Raw genomic sequence first — 17,438 nt, forward strand, 5'->3', positions numbered from 1 at the left:
CTCAGGCCTTGTGACCCTGTCCCTCTGCAGAAGTCCCTCTGTTGTCTTCTGTTCTCCTCCCAGCCCCCACACAGGGGCCCCCACCCTCCTCCTGGCCCCCACACAGGGCCCCCATCCTCCTCCCGGCCCCCACACGGGCCCTACCCTCCTCCCGGCCACTGAGTCCAGGTGTTGGTCAGTGCCGCCCAGGAGCCTTGGTTGAGAATGGTGTTGCTTGTTGAATTCTTGGTCCAGCCCTTGCCTTTTCTTTTTAAAGGATTTGGGGATTTGAAAATATGTAATGAGTCAACCTTTTGAATAAATAATGCATTCACAAGAATGAGGTTCAGAAAGGAGAACAGGTTCACTGTGAGGCACCTCCCTGGCCCTGTGTCCAGCATGGCTCTGTCCCTCCTGGGTGGCCACTCAGGCTGCTCTGCTGGCTGTGTGTCCTCCCCGACCCTGTGCTGTGGGGACATCTGGAGCCTTCATCACCACTCTTGGGAACAATCTGGGTCTGAGGATGGGCCTTGTGTGGTCTGCATCTGGAGGGTCCCCAAGGGCCCTCTGCTGAAGACTTGGTGGCCAGCTGGTGGTGGAGCCTTTAGGAGCTTGGGCCCAGTGTCTCACAGGGCATATGGGGACCCCAGCCTCTTCCTCTCTGTTTTCCGGCCTCCGTGACAGGAGCGGTGTCCTCTGGCACACTGTGTGTGGCAGTGTCCTCTGTACTCGGGGTGCTGGGCCGCCACAGGGCCAAAGCAGCAGGGCCAAGTGCACTGAGACGGAAGCCCTGAGCCCAGGGGCCTCCTCCTTTAGGTCGCTTCCCAGGTGTGCTGGCACTGTGTCGGAGCTGGCCAGCCCCGCTCTACAGCTCCATGCCTGCATGGCATTCCAGAGCACGGCTGTCACAAAGCCTCCTCAGCCAGGTGGCTGGTCAATTCAAACATTCAGGTTGGTTAAATCCGTCTTTCAGAACGAATTCTCTGCCTACTGAGGTTGTGACCGTCTGTTCTTAGAGCCTGCTAGAGCGTGGGGTTCCCGGCCCTGTGTCTACCTGTCTCACAATCCCAGTCTCCAGCCAGCACCCAATGGGCTCAGTCCTTCTGTTGTTGGTATTTCATCAGGAGAGTGGCAGCCTTGGCATTAGAAGACCCAGGTTTGTGTCCTGCGACAGCCACCCCCGGGGATGAGTCCCTAAACCTTCCCCGTGGAGCCTCACACTCCCCCTCTAAAGGGAGCCTGGTCCCCCAGGGCTGCAACGAGGCTGGGAGGAGGAGCCAGGGGTCCAGACGCCCAGGTGGTAACAGCTGGGCATCCTCATCCAGAGAGCTGGGCTCGCAGCTCTGCCTGGACGCCTCTTCCCTGCTCTGGAAGCCAGTCTGCCACCCGGCTCCCAGCCCGCCTCTCACCCACACGCTTCCACGCAGCCTGTGCAGGGTGCAGGATGGCGCCTCAGCTGTGGACTCTGGAGAAAATCCTGGGCCTTCTCCACTCTCCTGCCCTGGACACCCCTCTATGTCAGCTTTCTCTCTTCCAGAACTTAGATGTGTCCCCTCCTTTGTGATGTCCCCTCTGATGCACAGAGCCAGGGACTTGGCCACCTTCCTGTTTTCCTGAGTACTGAACCCAGGGAGAGTCTGGGGGTGGGGTCCAGCTGCTTAGCACCTGTCCCCCACCTTTCCAGAGGCTCTATTGGCCTCACATCCCTGATAAAATCAACTCTGAACCAGGCAAAAGGTCAGACACCAGCCAACTGGGGTCTGACCAGAGCTGGGCCAGCTCTGCCACCCGGCAGAGCGGGGAGACACCTGACGGTGAGCCCAGAGGGCCTGGCAGTCACAACCATTGCCTGGATCAGAGACCGTGCGAGGAGCTGTGGATGTCCTTACGGCCACAGAGGCCTTGGGTGTGGCACTTGTTGGGCAGGAGTGGACAGGACTTTCCAGGGCCCCGTCTTAGAGTGACCTGGGACCTAGGGCATGTAGTCTTCAATGCTTACCTTGGAGATTGTTTTTCTCCTGCCCTGTTGCCGGCAAGGGCCAGGGTCCCGTCCCAGGCCTGGTTCTGTCCCCTTCTGCTGCCCTTCCACCTGCCATGCTTCCTCCTTGCTCTTTTGCAGGTGGAGAGGATGAGGGGCGAGAACGCCACCAAGGTCGGCACCTTCATCCTGCTGGGCTTCCCCACGGCCCCCGGGCTACAGTACGTGCTCTTCCTCCTCTTCCTGCTCACCTACCTCTTTGTCCTGGTGGAGAACCTGGCCATCATCCTCACTGTATGGAGCAGCGCCTCCCTCCACAGGCCCATGTACTACTTTCTGGGCATCATGTCAACCTTGGAGATCTGGTACGTGTGCGACATCATCCCCAAGATGCTGGACGGCTTCCTCCTGCAGCGGAAGCGCATCTCCTTTGTGGGGTGCATGACTCAGCTCTACTTCTTCAGCTCCCTGGTGTGCACCGAGTGTGTGCTCCTGGCCTCCATGGCCTACGACCGCTACGTGGCCATCTGCCACCCACTGCGCTACCAGGTCATCATGACCACGGGGCTGTGTGTCCAGCTGGTGGCCTTCTCCTTTGCCAGTGGCTTCACCATCTCTGTGATCAAGGTCTACTTCATCTCCAGCGCCACCTTCTGTGGCTCCAACGTCCTGAACCACTTCTTCTGTGACATCTCGCCCATCCTCAAGCTGGCCTGCACAGACTTCTCCACTGCAGAGCTGGTGGACTTCGTCCTGGCCTTCCTCATCCTGGTGTTCCCACTCCTGGCCACCATCCTCTCCTACGGGCACATCACGCTGGCCGTCCTGCGCATCCCCTCGGCCACGGGCCGTTGGAGGGCCTTCTCCACCTGTGCCTCCCACCTCACTGTTGTCACCATCTTCTACACGGCCTTGCTTTTCATGTACGTCCGTCCCCAGGCCATCGACACCCGGAGCTCCAACAAGCTCATCTCTGTTCTGTACACGGTCCTCACGCCCATCTTGAACCCCTTGATCTACTGCCTGAGGAACAAGGAGTTTAAGGAGGCCCTGCGGAAGGCCCTGGGCCGGGGTGGAGCCGGGCCTTAGCAGGGGGCGCGTCCCATCTCCAGCAGCAGCTGAGAACCTGCGGCCCCTCTGATGGGGCCCCTGTGCCAAGCTGGAGGTTCTGGGCATTGGTGGGGCCGAGCCTCCTTATTACTCCACATCTGGTCTCCTTCAGATCACAGAGGCCGACTTCATGGCTGCTGTTGCTCCTGGATTTTATTGTTTTTTGTCTTAATTCATGAGCAAAGCAGAACTTGGCAAAGTTTAACGAATTTTCCCCACCTTTAAAATCGCCATAGGCATTTCAGAAGACAGAAAAGCATGCCAGCTCATCCTGCCCTCCTCAAGAACGTGGGGTGGTGAGGAGCTGGAGCCTCGAACCCGCGGCACAAAGAGCTCAAGAGTCACCTGAGCGAGCCTTCTTAGGACTGTGGGAGTGCACAGGCGTGCCAGCGGTCCTGGGGCACCTGGGGGAGTGCACAGGCGTGCTGGTGGTCCTGGGGCACCTGGGGGAGTGCACAGGCGTGCTGGTGGTCCTGGGGCACCAGCCTCTGCTTCTTTCCTATGTAAATCCCATGCCCAGCCAATCAGCTGCTGAGAAAATAAAAAGCATTTTATCACTGCTTGAGTTGATCTCGGTCACCTTGTAACACATGCAGATGCCCAGGCAGGTGGGGACCATGTCTGCCCTGTCCTGCCCTGGACCCCCAAAGCCCAGCACAGGGCTAGTGCCCCACAGAGAGGACGCAGGGTGTGGGGCAGAGTGGTGTGTAAGTGGAGGCACACACAGGAGACCACAGGACAAGAGGCTAGAAGGGTCAGGAAGGCCACCTGGGTGGAGTGACAGTCACATCTCAAGGCAGGGAGAAGAGTTATTCATATTAAAGGGTAAAGAAAAAGGAGGAGCTTCAGGCAGTTTAGCCTCGAGAAGCCCAGAGGCAGGACGCAGCGTGAAATGGAGAGACCTGGAGGGGCAGGGAGGCTGGGGTCTGGGCTCCAGGGGCGGCCAGAGGGCAAAGCCCCCAGCACGCACCAGCATGGCCAGCAAAGTCAGGACCCGAGGGCTCCCGGTGACACACAGCCTGGACGTTGACAGCAGCCACTGGTGGGGTGGGCTGTGTGGGCAGGCTGTGAGGTGGCGGGGAGCCCACGGGAGGCAGGGAGACCACCCAGGCTGAGCACTGGACACAGGGGTGGGATGGAGTGGCCAAGAGCTCTCTGTCTGGGTGTTCAGGTTGCATTTGGGGTCGGGGTGGGGAAGGCAGGAAAGGAGGCTACTTCTGGATTCACAGCTGGAGCCGCCTGACCTCAGGGTGAGCAAAGCCTCTCCGCGGGAGGCCACGCAGTCGGTTTGAGGCCAGCTTCCCTGGAAGCCTCTGGGAGTCCAGCCCTGTCGACCTGGTTTCACAGCAGGCAGCGGGGTGATCCCAAACAGAAGGAACGCCGCCCAGGTCTGGAGGTGTTTCCCCAGGGAGCGTCAGGCCAGCCATGCGGCTTGGCCATGGCCAGTTTGGCTTCAGGGACGGGGCTGGCGTGAGACCGGGACCTGGGCAAGCTTCACAGACCAGGTCTCCTGGAGGAGGCCTTCCTTGGGTCCTTTGAGGGCCTGCTGTGGGGGTGCAGACTCTCACTGGCTGAAAGGGGACCCTCCTGGATTTAACCTGGTGACAGTCCCCAGTCACGAGGGTGTGCAGCCCAGAAGTTCACTGCACGCGGAGTGTTAGCGCCTGCGTCCAGCAGATTCAGGACAGTAAGCAGCAGTGATGTCTACAACACCCACGACAGCGTCCACTCCTGGGGGCTCAGGGCAGCTTGCTGAGAACACCCAGGGCACTGGTACTGGAGGAGCTGGCCTGACTCCTGGCATTAACCCACAACCCCACCATTGTCTGCTTTTTAACTAGAGGACAGGCCCTAGCTAAACTGCCCATGGACTGTGGTCCCACTGATTTTCCTGGAGGGAAAAGGAAGGTGGTGGCACGGGAGGCTTGACCTGTGGTCTTGGAAAGCCGTCCAGGCCAGGGATGCCGCCTGCCCTGGAGAACCCGCTGCTCTGCTCTGCTCTAGTTCTCCTACGGGGCCCTACGGAACCGCGGGACTGGACGAGTCCGAGCCCTTGAGGTCGTACCAACGTGGGTGGTGGGCACAGCCCCCATCAGGGATCCGGGAGCCTGTCCCAGATGCTGTTTCAAGAGGACCCCCCCAGGGTTCCCGACCACACATGGTTTGTGGCTCAATGGGTGGGTCACAGAGGGCTTCCTGGTTAAGGACACTGTGTCATCTCGGAAGCCTGGCATCTTGCATCCTAACAGGGTCACAGGCCTCCCAGGGACCACCACACAAGGGGCTGATCTGTGTTGTCCAGCAGGAGTGACCTGATTGTCACTAATACCTGTGGCCATGGAAAGCCAATCGAGTCAGTTTTGAAGGCCAGTTTGGGCCTTCAAAAGTCGTGTGTCTTTCTGACCTCTCAGAAGACTGAGTGCTGCAGAGTCCGTAGAGGTACCTGCGTGTGTAAGACCTGACTTAACTGCTGTGTAACCTTTTCAGTAAAATGAGCTCCCTGCCACTCAAGCTCTCGAGAGATGCCCCATAAAGGAAAACACACTTTCTAAGAAGTTCTTAGCTTGTGCCATACATTGTATTTCCCAAACGGGAAACCCTCTACCCAACCAGCAAACACAGACTGCTACAAGGACACACTGACCCCCATGATATTGGTGATAAACCGTTCTAGTAATTTTGGAAGTCACCCACCATTGCTTCTTATAATGTGTTCTCTTTTTTTTTTTTTTGATACCCAACCATTGAGCCCAGGGGCACTCCACCACTGAGCCCTTTTTTATATTTTATTTAGAGACAGGGTCTGGCTAAGTTGCTGAGGCTGGCTTTGAACTTGCAATCCTCCTGCCTCAGCCTCCTGAGTTGCTGGGAGGCTCCTGGTCCACTGTGCCCGGCGTAATTGTATCATTTTCTTCTGCTGCACGATGAGCTGTGGCTTTTAACAATGGAAGCTTCGAGGACTCAGGAGGAGGGGCAGCCGTTTGAGCCCTCCAGGGGCCGTACTGAACTCTGAGTTGACATCTTTTCAGGGGTGGGCTTTGTTTTTCCAGGTCAGGTCCATGGCACGGTTCACTAGGACAGCTGCCTGGGATCAGTCATGGAGTCCAATTTGTACGTCCTCACAGATCCAACTCGGAAGATTCAGCATTAAAATACTCCAGGCCTTTCCGTGGTGTTCAGGGTTAATTTTACAGCATGAGCTTCAATCCTGTCAGGATAATGAGGTAGAAGAAGAAGACTGTCGGCTGGGAGTCTGCTTCTGATGCCAGTGCCCACCAGAAGGAGAGGCCCTCTCAGGTTCCATAACATGCCAAGAGTCTGGGCGGCTCCGCGCACATACCTGCTGTCTGTGTACAGGTGACCTCGTCCGTCCGAGGCTGTAAGACACACCTGGAGCCCACAGCGCTGCAGTCTAGCCAACGTCCTTTCTCTATTGACTCACCTGGGCTGACGTTTGCCTTCAGAGTACAGCATTCGCTCAGGATCCTCCAAGGACCATCTCACAAACCAGCACAAGGGTCCATGGCTTCTGATGCTGCACTGGACAGAGGTGCGGCCTTCTCCATGGTGGGGCAGCAGTAGGAGAGGGGCAGGGTGACGGAGTTTGCAATGTCTTGGGTGGAAAATAGGAGAGCAGAGAGGAATTCCAGAAGAGGCTAATAATCTACTTGCCGAGAAACGCTGAGTTTGGTTGAACTCTGGTAGAGTTGGAAATGAACTTGGAAATGAATTTGGAAAGAGTTCATTTCCCAAAACCAGTTCCTGTAAGGGGTCTTCCAATAGGCTGTGCTCTACCTGGGCTTTCCAGAGGCAGGCTAAGCCTCAGCTGCGGGGTCTGTTCCCCATCGCTATGCTCATGAGTGAATGCAGCGAGAAGCTCAGGGGGATCTGGAAGTCCCAAGGCCTGCTGGGAGGGAAGGTCACCTACATTTGGCTACCAGAAGCCTTGTCGGGACCATCCATCCAAGGCCAAGGCCCTGGAACTGGGTTTATTCATTGACAGGGGCAGGAAGGGTCAGTTCGGGATCCAGCACCTGCCAGTCCAGGAGCACCACTCAACCGTCCGGCTGCAGGTCAGGGGGGACTAGTCCCTCCCACTCTAGGAAACAGGGAAGTCCTGCAGCATTAAGTCTTGCCCCAAACTGAGGGCTATTTTTTTTCTTCTTGAAAACTGAAGTTTCCCATGGAAGCCTGTGGCCTGGCAGGCGAGTGGCCTGAAAGGTAAGGTGAGCTGTCACATGCCTCCTAGGGAAGAGCAGAACTGCAGCACCAGCGGGGGAGTCGGGGTGGCTTTGTGGACACTCCTGCAGCTGCAGGCCCACACTGGTGTGCCCAGGTAAAGGAGCAAGTGTTGACCCTCCATCGACTGGAAAGCTGGCCAAAGCCGAGTCAGCAGGTGCGCTAGGTAATGAGGTAGGAGAACTGGGAGCTACAGGAAACCTGGTACCACAGTTTTGTTACTTGGTTGTCAGTCATCAATCAATTCTCCAACCTTACCCATGGTTTTTTTTTTAACTAGCAATATTGGAATATTGTCAGGACTGTATACGTAATATTATGTCCTTTTTAAATGAAATCTTTGACAATTGACAAGAGTCTTTGATTCCTGGGAGCTTTAGAGGGTAATAGGGGATTTGTGCAAAGATTCAGGATGAGCTCATTGGACTCTGGGCCTATGGGTTCTGCGTTTCTAACCCTCGCTGGGTTAGTTGAGGAAGAGGCTCACGAAGGACCAGGAGTTCTGGAAAGACCAGGGGCAGCTGGCCAGGACACACTGGCTCTCCTGGGAGAATCGCTTGCTCTCCTCTGCCAACACCCTTCTTGGCCACAGCTGATCAAGTTGTCCATCCGTCTGTCCCAGCCCCTGTCCTGTGCAGGAGTCCTATAGCCACCGGATGTACAGATTTGGACAAAACAGCAGAAGTCGCTCTCAGGCCATTTACATTCTATCAGGAGGGAGAAAAGTACTCAAATAAATAGACACTCAGTGGGATTCAGGGACACTTGCTAAGGAAAAGATGTACAATGGCTGTAATCAGCTGGAAGATGGCCCCCAAATATGTGTCCACGTTGAATCTCTGTAATCTGTGAACATGACCTCATTTGGAAAATGGTCTTTGCAGATGTAATCAAGGAGCTGGGGACAAGAAGAGTATTGTAGATTGTTTTGGTAGCACTGAGAGCAATATCTAGTGTCCTTACAAGAGACACAGAGAAGATTTGGCACAAGGAGAAGGCAAAGTGACCCAGAGTGCCACCAGCCCTGGAGCCACCAGAAGCCAGAAGAGGCAGGACCCAGATTCTCACAGCCTTAGGAGGAGGCTGACCAGAAGGGAGGAAGAATGACATCCTGGGTTGCATGGGCTTGAAGGAGTGTGGGACGCAGGGCCAGCATGTGGAAGGAGAGACTCCCGAGGGGACAGCAAGTCCAGACACCCGGGGGAGATGGGGGAACCAGCGTGTTTGGAGGAGGGGTGCTGGGTGGAATCAGAGAGGAGAGACCAGTGAGCTCAGGGGAGCTGGACGTGGGAAACAGGCCAGATGGTGGCTGGCCTCTTGGGCCTGACCAGTCCTTCCCTGAGAGCACAGGGCTGGGGCTCTGAGCTGGTCAGGACCTAAGGAGCTGTCGAGCCCCCCAAAGCAGCATGGCCCACCAGGGCTCTGGCTTGACTCCACCTCCAGCCTCAGCACAGCCTCCTCGCCCCCGGCCTCCCTCCTGCATGTGGAGTGTGGCTCCCTGCAGAAGTGTGGCCCGGCCCTCAGCACCAGAACTCAATGACCCTGTGAGCCCAGGGCCAAAGGGCTGCACAGAGAAGCAGGCCTTCTCATGGGGACAGAAAGAGTTGCCACCAAGGCAGCGGGGAAGCACCCAAAAGGGCCCCGGGGCATGGGCTCCACAGAGGCCCAGACCCAGCTAATTGGCAGTGTGGGCAGCCCGTCAGCAGCACGGGGTAATTGGGCCCTGGAGTCACCATGCTCCTTCAGAAAAAGCCACAGCTTTTCCTCCCTGGTGCTTGGGGGAGGCCACATCTCAGGAGCCGGTTCAGGGGCCCTGGTCACTGGCCAGCCTGCAAGTTGCTGGACACGGGCATAAGCCACTTCTTGTCCCCTGGCAGCTGCAGCCCTTCAGAGTGAGCTTCAAGAGCCCCCAGGTAGGACCAGCACGTCATGCTGAAGAGGGTCTGTCTGGCCTTGCTGTGATTTCAGAGTGCACTTATACCTTGCATCTTGGTGGAGCTGTGAGTGTGTGTGATGGTCGAGCCCTGGACCCAGCCCTTCCACACCCAGTATGGGGCGAGGACTCACCTCTGTGGTCTCAGCACCCCACATGATGGCTCATGGGGGCTCCAAAGTGACCCTTTTATCTGTAAGCACCATGTTGAGTGTGCACCTGTGGGTATTGTGCTGAGTACACGTCCGTGGGCACTGGGCTCAGTGTGCATCCATAGGTATTATACTGAGTGTGCATCTGTGGGTACTGTGCTGAGTACACGTCTGTGGGCACTGGGCTCAGGGTGCATCCATAGGTATTGTACTGAGTGTGCATCTGTGGGTACTGTGCTGAGTGCACATTTGCAGGCACTATCTGAGTGTGCATCTGTGGGTACTGTGCTGAGTGCACATTCGCAGGCACTGTCTGAGTGCACATCTGTGGGTCCTGTGCTGAGTGCACATTGCAGGCACTGGGCCGTGCCCTAATGTCCAGCAGTGGCAGCCCAGCCAGACCCTCACTGCACTGGTAGAGTACCCACAGCTCCCATCGAGCTAAGGTCTGCTTCCAGGTGGCCCCACCAGGAAGTCAGGCAGGCCTCAAAGTAAACAGCTGCAGGCTGAAGGGGGTGCAGGAGAGGGGGAGGAGCTGCTGCAGGACCCTCTAACCGACTCCCCAAACACAGCCACTCGGGTACAGCAGTCTCCCCTTCCCCGAGTCAGGTTTCCTTAAAAGACCTGAGCTTGGATCTCTGGCCAAAGACGCTCTGTGTGCAGCACCCAGCAAGCTTCGTCCAGGGTGAGGGGACACTGGGTGCCCTCTTCAGAAGCCAGCTGCTCTGCCAGCTCCATCCAGGAAGAAGGGAGGCAGAGCCCACAAGATGCACCCACTCTCAGAGCAGGAGGGACCTGGGCAGGACAGGACAGTGGAGGCCAAATGTCCCCATGGAGCCAGGAGCACTGTTAAGAGCTACCTGTGCCCCTTGCTGGGGAGTGCAGGCCCTGGGGTGGGAGCCTCCGCCTGCGGCAGCTGAGCACAGGGTCCCCTGCAGCTTCTCCAAGCTCCAGATTATAAAAAACACCAACTACAAAACACAGCCATGGTCTCAAGAGCGGGTGGCAGAGACAGTGTGCTGCACAGGCTCTGAATCTGTAAATAAACGCAGTTTTCCTCCAACCAGCCAGCCAGTGCACACCAGCCGAGTCCTTGTGATCATCACCACTATCCACACAACCAGCCCCATCCAGGAGGACACACCATCCTGGGAGCACGAGACACAGCCTCCAGCAAACCCCGTGCACAGGGCAGGACCCCTGGAGTCCCAGAGTCCCTCCTCAGGATTCCAAAGCCCTCAGTGGCCACTCAGCTGGGAAGAGGACACAGCCACCCAGTGGTCCCTAGAGGGAACACTCAGAGCATGAGCAAGCTATGCTGCCAAGAGACCAAACCATCCCTTCTTTCCACTATGCCCGAGTCCACTAGACACCAGTGAGTCCACAGGCTACTCCACGTCAGGGGCTGCAATTCACCAAGTACTCGCGGGTCACCTGTGGTCACAGCTGGGCAATCACACCTTCTTCCATTCTGGTCTTAATTCCACATCCACACACTCAAGTCACACATCACACTTCACAAGGATATACAGCTAGGTCACAGAAAGACCGAGAAACAGTTAAGACAGCTGTGGGGTCACAGGATGCTGAGCCCAGGGCACAGGCAGAGAGAGGACTGCAGAGTCGCAGGGCCACTGCAGGTGGTCAGATGAGGGCGGTCAAGGCAGGGGTTCCTGATGCACAGGAACTTCAGAGTGTCAGCTGAGGTGTCAGCTTGGAGTGGGTCCCGTATCGCTGTCACAGGAGGAGAAAATGCACAGTGCTGAATCCCAAAGGGGACAGAACAAGAGGTCTGTCATGTGGTGATTTTCCTGGGCAAGACTTGTGACAAGTGAGCAGGTGACAGGGTCAGGGTGCTGCTGTGTTCAATCTTGGGGCTCTTCTTTATATGGGTCTTGAGTGAGAGGGTTGGAATTATGGAGGTTGATAAGCTCCTGTGTCTGGTGTTCCTAGTATGAGTTGGGACGCCCACAGGTCCAGGTGCTCCTTGATAGAGTTTGATAAATTGACACATGTAAGTTAATTATCAGTTCATGCCTTCTGGGAGTGCTGGGAGACGCTGGTTGTTCACTGTACACACAAGGTGCGGCATCACCCGCCTGGGCAACTGTGCCCCATATGGAGAAATTCCTGAGAAACTGTTGCATTTCAAACTGGTGCAGCCTGAGAGCTGCTGTTCTGCACACCATGGAGTCACCAGGGCAGGCACAGCCTGAGGACTGCTGTCCTACACACCATGGAGTCACCAGGGCAGGGACAGCCTGAGGACTGCTGTCCTACACACCATGGAGTCACCAGGGCAGGGACAGCCTGAGGACTGCTGTTCTTCATACCATGGAGTCACCAGGGCAGGGACAGCCTGAGGACTGCTGTTCTATACACCATGGAGTCACCAGGGCAGGCACAGCCTGAGGACCGCTGTCCTACACACCATGGAGTCACTAGGGCAGGCACAGCCTGAGGACTGCTGTTCTACACACCATGGAGTCACTAGGGCAGGCACAGCCTGAGGACTGCTGTTCTACACACCATGGAGTCACTAGGGCAGGTGCAGCCTGAGGACTGCTGTTCTACACACCATGGAGTCACTAGGGCAGGTGCAGCCTGAGGACTGCTGTTCTACACACCATGGAGTCACTAGGGCAGGCGCAGCCTGAGGACTGCTGTTCTACACACCATGGAGTCACTAGGGCAGGTGCAGCCTGAGGACTGCTGTCCTACACACCATGGAGTCACTAGGGCAGGCACAGCCTGAGGACTTCTGTCCTACACACCATGGAGTCACCAGGGCAGGCACAGCCTGAGGACTGCTGTCCCACACACCATGGAGTCACCAGGGCAGGCACAGCCTGAGGACTGCTGTCCCACACACCATGGAGTCACCAGGGCAGGCACAGCCTGAGGACTGCTGTTCCACACACCATGGAGTCACCAGGGCAGGCGCAGCCTGAGGACTGCTGTTCCACACACCATGGAGTCACCAGGGCAGGCACAGCCTGAGGACTGCTGTTCTGCATACCATGGAGTCACCAGGGCCAAGCCTGCTCTCCACACTCAGTATCAGACCCTGGGCCTCCTTGAGTGGCAGGCGGTCATTATCACTGTTGTAAAGGAGGCGGTGGGATGTGCTGGGATGTGCTGCTCTTGACACTGAGCTGCATGCTGGCCTTGTGACAGGGAACTCACTGGGGTGGGTGGTGCCTGTCATGGGTGCTCCGCTTGAGGGCAGGAGTGTGGGCATGGCCCAAGTCCAACCAGAGCCTGGGAGAATCCTTTCAGATGTCCTCCTCTATGCAGAACTGCCCCATGAAGTCCAGAGTCACAAGCCAGCCCTAGAAGTGCCATCAGCCCCCAGAAGGCGCTTGCTCCCACCCCCAAGGCAAAACACCTGGCCGCTGGGCTCCACGGGACCCTCTCCTGTCCTTGGCACTGTCAGCTGCTTCCCCTCTCACCTCTTCCTCCCCCATCAGTGTCTGGGGCCACCGCCTGGGGGCTTGTGATGGCAGCAACTGTCCTCAAGGTTATGGATGCTGGAAGCTCAAAACAGAGGGATGGCGGGGCCCTGCTCCCTCCTAACCCTAAGTGAGAACCCTGCTCTCCTGGTGGCTGCACTGCCTCTGCCCCCTAGTGACGTCAGCTCTCAACCCGGGAGCTGACCAAAGGGCCTGGGTGACCTCTGCCTTGCCCGCAGTTCTGCACCTGCCTCAGCCCGAGGGCAGCTGTCTATTGGCCCCGCCCCTGTCTCCATGTGTTCTTTTCTTTCACAAGGACACTGCGGTTGGATATAGGGACGTGGCTGGGGCAGGGAGACAGAGGCCCAGCAACCCTGAGAGTCTGGGGGCTCTCACATCATAGTGCTCCCGGGGCGCTGCCGTCGCTCAGCCGGGAGCTGAGGCCTGATGTTGCTGGAACCTTCTCTGCTCTCCAGCAGCTATCACTTTGGGGGTCTGCCCTGGTTAGCCGGAAGCCTGACCCTGTGCCGAGGCTGCTGCCCCAACTGCGGGAACCTTGCCAGCTGTGGGGCGGGCACTCAGTGTGGCCTCCCTCTGTGTCTGTGCCCGCTGGGACCTCGAGTTCCACCTGACTGGCCTGGGATTGGCACAGGTCTTGGGTCTCCAAGCTCTGGCGTGCTTGCCTGCAGCACCCTGCCCTGTCTATCACAGCTGCCTGGACTCTGACCAGTCCCCTGCCCACCACCCCTGCCCCTGTGTGCTTCCCCCCCAGGGGCCCCAGGCAAGTGACTTCAACTCGCAGGTGGCACACCCAGCCCTTGGGTTTCTCTGGATGCTTCCCTTTGTTGGCTTATCTGTGTTCACCTTGTTGGCGTTTTTGTGAGTGAGTTATAGTCGTCCGTAATGTCGGGCCATCTTGACAGAGTCCTAAGCGCGAGGAGTATGATGGCTCCACTTCAGCCCCAGTCTCCTCTTCCTCTCCCCTCCCTGCCTTCTCCTGTCCTCCTCTCCTGGTCTTCTGCCCCTTGTTTCCACTGGCTCACAGGGACCTCACTGTGGACCCTGCATCCCACAGCCCCTCCCCCTCAGCCCCTCCCTGGCTCTGCTGATCTCCCTCCTATTTCCAGGGACCCCTCCCCACTCTGCCCTGTCTTGGTCCAGCTCTGTGGCCTGCTCTTGCAGAGGCTTGTTAACGTCAAAGCACCTAAGCCACCGCTACGGTCTCAGAGCCACTTAGGACCAGGAACCCCTGCCCTGGCCGGGCCACGCTGATCCTCACCCACCCTGCCAACCAGACGAGCCAAGAACAGGGCCAGTCCTGCTGGGAGGGGCCAGCACTCGCTGCACCCCACTGGCCCTGGTGGCCCTGTCCCTGCAGCCCCACCCCGACCTGCCCTCACCTCACAGCATGCTCTTGATGCACTGGGACATGGGTCCTCCCTCCTGGGTCTGCCTGGGGCAGCTGTGCACCGTCCTTCTCTGTGCCTACCACTGCCTGTCCCTGCAGAACTGCATCGTGGCCGGGTGGGCACATCACGGCCTGCCGGCACCGGCCCTCCCACAGTGCTTCTCCCGGCTCTGCTCAGGCCTGCTCTGGCCTCCGTCTCCCCATGTTTGACCTGAGTTGGCTTCTTCCCACCACTCTAGTCTATGGCCAGAAAGGCAGGGATGTGGTCGTGAGTATGGGCACACGTGTGTGAGCATGTGTGTGAAGGTGCGTGTGAGCTCCGATGAGTGTGTGTGCACACCTGCAGCTCAGCCTCTCCTCCTCAGCCACTTCATTACAACATCCAGACATAAGCAGGCAGGACTTCCTACTTGAAGACCTGAGAGACGAATGAGTCACCACTCTGCCCTGTTGCCGGCAAGGGCCAGGGTCCCATCCTGGGTCGAGGCTCACCCCCAGGCCTGGTTCTGTCCCCTTCTGCTGCCCTTCCACCTGCCATGCTTCCCCCTTGCTCTTTTGCAGGTGGAGAGGATGAGGGGTGAGAACGCCACCAAGGTCGGCACCTTCATCCTGCTGGGCTTCCCCACGGCCCCCGGGCTGCAGTACGTGCTCTTCCTCCTCTTCCTGCTCACCTACCTCTTTGTCCTGGTGGAGAACCTGGCCATCATCCTCACTGTATGGAGCAGCGCCTCCCTCCACAGGCCCATGTACTTCTTTCTGGGCTCCTTGTCTTTCCTGGAGATCTGGTACGTGTCTGACATCATCCCCAAGATGCTGGACGGCTTCCTCCTGCAGCGGAAGCACATCTCCTTCGTGGGGTGCATGACTCAGCTCTACTTCTTCAGCTCCCTGGTGTGCACCGAGTGTGTGCTCCTGGCCTCCATGGCCTACGACCGCTACGTGGCCATCTGCCACCCACTGCGCTACCAAGTCATCATGACCACGGGGCTGTGTGTCCAGCTGGTGGCCTTCTCCTTTGCCAGTGGCTTCACCATCTCTGTGATCAAGGTCTACTTCATCTCCAGCGCCACCTTCTGTGGCTCCAACGTCCTGAACCACTTCTTCTGTGACATCTCGCCCATCCTCAAGCTGGCCTGCACAGACTTCTCCACTGCAGAGCTGGTGGACTTCGTCCTGGCCTTCCTCATCCTGGTGTTCCCACTCCTGGCCACCATCCTCTCCTACGGGCACATCACGCTGGCCGTCCTGCGCATCCCCTCGGCCACGGGCCGTTGGAGGGCCTTCTCCACCTGTGCCTCCCACCTCACTGTTGTCACCATCTTCTACATGGCCATGATCTTCATGTATGTCCGTCCCCAGGCCATCGACTCCCGGAGCTCCAACAAGCTCATCTCTGCTGTGTACACAGTCCTCACGCCCATGATAAACCCCTTGATCTACTGCCTGAGGAACAAAGAGTTTAAGGAGGCCCTGTGGAAGGCCCTGGGCCGGGGTCGGGGTCTACAGCAGGATAGTCATGTTGCCTAGAACCTGATCTGTGATGACAAAGTGATGTTTCATATGGCAACTAATGCTCTTTAAATTATCAATGAAATTTAACAAACTACTCACCTATTCACAATAAAGAGCCTTCGTCTTGGTGTGTATTCACAACAGGGCCACACTCTTGCAACCAGCTCCCCAAGGGACCAACAATTAGATGCTTCCTGCCCTGTAGTCATTGTCCCTGCCCCAAGAGAACCACTGCCCTGCTGAGAGCCATAGCTAAGGTGTCATTCCTACTTAGCTATGGCTCTCAGCACTGCCCTGACTTCTAGAGCCAGATGCTAGTTTGGGTGTTTTGAGGTTTTTATGAGTGGGACCACAAAGCATTCACACTTTACATCCAGCTTCTTGGTTCATCATGACGCCTGTGTGAGTCCTTGATGTTCCTGCCCTTAGTGAGAATCCATGCACCACACTGCTGTCTAATCATCACGAGGGTGTCACAAGGCATGCCTGCATTTTACTGTTGATGGGCAGTGTTATGGGTACTGCCTATTATGGAGAGTGCTACTGTGAGCATTCTGGTTTATGTCCATGCAGTTTTTCAAACTACACAAACTACCTAGGAGAGACCTAGTCATACAGACTGTATCTATGATTGCTGCAACGTGAAGTATACATATGGTCAGGTTTAGCAGAAACTGCAAAACTGTTTTCCAAAGTGGTATACCAAAGTGGCGTCTACTAGGGGTGCCGGAGAATTCTAGTAGCTCCATATCCCTGCCAACACTTAGTATTACGTGTATTTTTCAATTTAGCTATTCTTTTGGGGTGGTGATGGTATCTCACTTCGACTTGAACTTGCTTTTCCCCAGTGACAAGTGCCATTGAGCATCTTTGTAGCACCTAGTGGCTTACAGTCCGTTTGGATACAACCTAGGCAGTACCCATAATACTGTCTATGCCTCTTCATGTCTTCTACCTACTTTCACATGGGTTTCTTCCACACACAGGGGTCACATGCTCTGGTTCCAGGCCTCTGGTGGCTGCGTTTATGCAGAAATCCCTCAGGTGGTGGGCTTGCATTTGTGTCCTCCAACGGTGCCTCTAATGAAGAGAGGTTCTGTTATTCCATGTCCAGTGTTTGGATCCCCCTTTGCAGTTATTTTCCACTTAGGACACGTTTGCCCTCCCCCTCCGACATGAAGATATTCTCCTGCTTCATTCTAGAAGGCTTTTTGTCTTGTTTTTCATGTTTGAATATGATTTTCCTTTATGGGCTGAGATGACCCACTCGTTGCTCTGTGGAGTGACACTGACCTGCTCCCACACTCCTTTCCCTCTGCACTGTACCCTGTCAGTAAACCCAGAGTGCATGTCTATGGATCATGGTGCTTGGCCTCTCTCCTGGACCTCTCTTTCCCCATAAGTCAGGTCCGCTGCAGCACCTGTGCCACACTGTGGCCATTACTGTAGTTCTGCCATTGACTTTCGTGTCCCTCAGCATGCTCTTCACCCACGTTCTTTTGTTCAAGATTGCCTTGGTCATTCTTAGCTCCTCCCAAGAGGTGGATATATATTTTAGAATCTGCTCATCACTGTCAACAAAAGAAAAACTTTTTGGAATTTTACTGGGATTATGTTGAATCTAAAGATCAGTCTAGAGATGAGCGTCATTGTTAACAGTATCAAGACCTTCCAC

At 56.6% G+C, this 17,438-nt stretch overlaps 2 protein-coding genes across 2 annotated transcripts; both read left to right on the forward strand.

The window, feature by feature from the left end:
- Positions 1-957: 957 nt before the first annotated feature.
- On the forward strand, positions 958-3,539 carry LOC114105318 (olfactory receptor 6B3). Its single transcript, XM_027951744.2, has 2 exons — positions 958-1,135; positions 2,099-3,539. Exon 2 carries the CDS (start codon positions 2,108-2,110, stop codon positions 3,044-3,046), a length of 939 nt encoding a protein of 312 aa, XP_027807545.2. The 5' UTR covers positions 958-1,135; positions 2,099-2,107; the 3' UTR covers positions 3,047-3,539.
- An 11,282-nt stretch (positions 3,540-14,821) lies between these two features.
- On the forward strand, positions 14,822-15,778 carry LOC114105290 (olfactory receptor 6B2). Its single transcript, XM_027951705.2, has one exon. The coding sequence runs from the start codon at positions 14,822-14,824 to the stop codon at positions 15,776-15,778; it is 957 nt and encodes a 318-aa protein (XP_027807506.2).
- The last annotated feature ends 1,660 nt before the right edge of the window (positions 15,779-17,438 follow it).

This window comes from Marmota flaviventris, chromosome 11 (assembly GCF_047511675.1).
Source record: "Marmota flaviventris isolate mMarFla1 chromosome 11, mMarFla1.hap1, whole genome shotgun sequence".
Classification (NCBI taxonomy): domain Eukaryota; kingdom Metazoa; phylum Chordata; class Mammalia; order Rodentia; family Sciuridae; genus Marmota; species Marmota flaviventris.

Coding starts and splice junctions, on each gene's coding strand:
- LOC114105318 (XM_027951744.2), top strand. CDS start 2,108: ATGAGGGGCGAGAACGCCACCAAGGTCGGCACCTTCATCCTGCTGGGC.
- LOC114105290 (XM_027951705.2), top strand. CDS start 14,822: ATGAGGGGTGAGAACGCCACCAAGGTCGGCACCTTCATCCTGCTGGGC.